Source organism: Mastigoproctus giganteus, chromosome 4 (assembly GCF_048544385.1).
Source record: "Mastigoproctus giganteus isolate SK-2022 chromosome 4, ASM4854438v1, whole genome shotgun sequence".
NCBI classification, from domain to species: Eukaryota; Metazoa; Arthropoda; class Arachnida; order Uropygi; family Thelyphonidae; genus Mastigoproctus; species Mastigoproctus giganteus.
The window spans coordinates 244,853,069-244,854,907 of record NC_143578.1 but is presented as its reverse complement, the minus strand read 5'-3'; the positions used below and the strand labels follow the sequence as shown (position 1 = coordinate 244,854,907).

The window sequence follows — 1,839 nt, the reverse complement described above, 5'->3', positions numbered from 1 at the left end:
TTCTACTGTCTCTTCGAAGGGCGGTGAGCATTTTTATAGTTGAGAGTGACAAGCTGTGGTTGAGTAGCACGTGACCATCAACGGAAAAAATGTACCGATATTAATGCGAGGGTAGTGTATATATATATCTGGATTTGGAAAGGTCGCTCAGGAGATGTGTGAAATAAAACGTGGTTTTCCATGATTGTTGCCTGAAAGAAAAAATTAAGCACAAGAAAATGATCTTAATAATTTTAAGCCAAAGAAAATACAGAAGAATCTTTTTTATTTCCAATCATCTTGGAAAACTAAAAGTTATAATTGCCTGCTTAATATTAACGAGGAACATTTTGTGCCATCATCTTAAGATAATAGCTTTGACCACTGTAAGCAAGCTGCATCAAGTGACAGACTGTAATTAATTGTGTAATTACAATGAGAGAGCGAATGAGAGAGAGCGCATTGCCTTCCTATTTCGGCAAACTCCAAAAGTTCTCCAAAGTTGTTCCTTTCAGTTTCTTTACCATTCTGTTGTAAAGGGTTTCTTCTTGGTGAGTGGAAAAATGAGTTCTCCAATTGTTTGTCATTCCTCGCCAGAAGAAATCCATTTTTTCTTGTTTTTTCAACTCTTCTTCGTTCTCGTTATCTGCGAGTTTCTTAAATTTTTCTATTAAATCTTCGTTGGGTGATTGTGAATCTTCTTTTGGTAAATACATTGGCACATTCTCTTTCATGTAAGAGAACTCGGTGTGCTTCAATATTCTTTTCACCAGTTCCTCGTCTTCCTCCAACTTCTGCTTGTACTTCTGCCCGATGAATTCGGCAACCGCGAAGAGCGCGGCACGTGGATCCTTCTTCATGTCTTCATAAGTGAGGAAAAGTACATTTGGATCGTCTTTGTGGACGTGCCAAGAAGACGTATGATCGAAATAATCCCCAAATGGTACTTCTCCCTTCAAGAAAGCCTCGAAGAACTCGTCGAATGTGATATCTTTCGATTCGGGCATCAACTTAGTGTGGTGAAAGTAGGACACGCAGCAGTCCCAAGGATTCCTCACGACATATATGTACTTGGCCAAAGGACTGTAAGGTTGAAGATGGAAAGGAAGGTGCGTTTTCATCACTCGGGGTTTTGAAAGTTCTCCGATATTTTGAACGCCTGTGACTTCAAGGAATGGAATTAACAACATCATCATACGATTACCGTTGGGAGGAGGAAGGCCGTCGTTCAGGATCTCCCAAACTATGTACTGCATCCAAGTAGTTCCACACTTGGGGTAAGTCACAATGAAGATGTCTCCTTCTTCTGGAGCTAATTTTAACAGTTCCGTAAATTTTGTTTCAGAGAAAGGGCCTGGTATTGGGCACCCTTCGACATGTCTTAGAGATATCTTTGACGCTTTGACTTCGGAATCCATCGCGATTATCGGCCCTGATGAACGCCTGAAAAAAAGAAAAAACCGGGATTAACAAACAGCGAGTCGTTAATATTCAGAGTAAACAAAGAATGGAATGTTCGAATTCCAAGGTAACGTTAAACTAAATAAGAATGAGTCATAAAGAAATGTAACTTTGATTCCTGTTGTTTAAAATTTCGCACGTAATGTGATTACAAAGTGGAGGGAGGCCTCGAAGTCCTACAGCTGAACTCCCATGAGATTATAACATAATTTGAAGCTCTTTCAAATACAGGTTACTGCAATATTTTAAACAGCACTGATGATGCCTTATCAGCGCTCTCACAATCACTCATGCATATGGCTGAAGAAGGAGCATCTAAGGAAATTAAATTATCAGACAGGGCAAAGCCCTGGTTCAACTCACAGTTGAAAGCAATCTTCAAAAATAAGCAAAAATTGT

General features: G+C 39.5%; 1 protein-coding gene across 1 annotated transcript; it reads right to left on the bottom strand.

Annotated features, from left to right (window-relative positions):
* Positions 1-449: 449 nt before the first annotated feature.
* Positions 450-1,397, bottom strand: LOC150087592 (sulfotransferase 1E1-like). The gene has a single exon (XM_090372542.1). It carries the CDS (start codon positions 1,395-1,397, stop codon positions 450-452), a length of 948 nt encoding a protein of 315 aa, XP_090228668.1.
* Positions 1,398-1,839: the final 442 nt, after the last annotated feature.

Coding starts and splice junctions, on each gene's coding strand:
- LOC150087592 (XM_090372542.1), bottom strand. CDS start 1,397: ATGGATTCCGAAGTCAAAGCGTCAAAGATATCTCTAAGACATGTCGAA.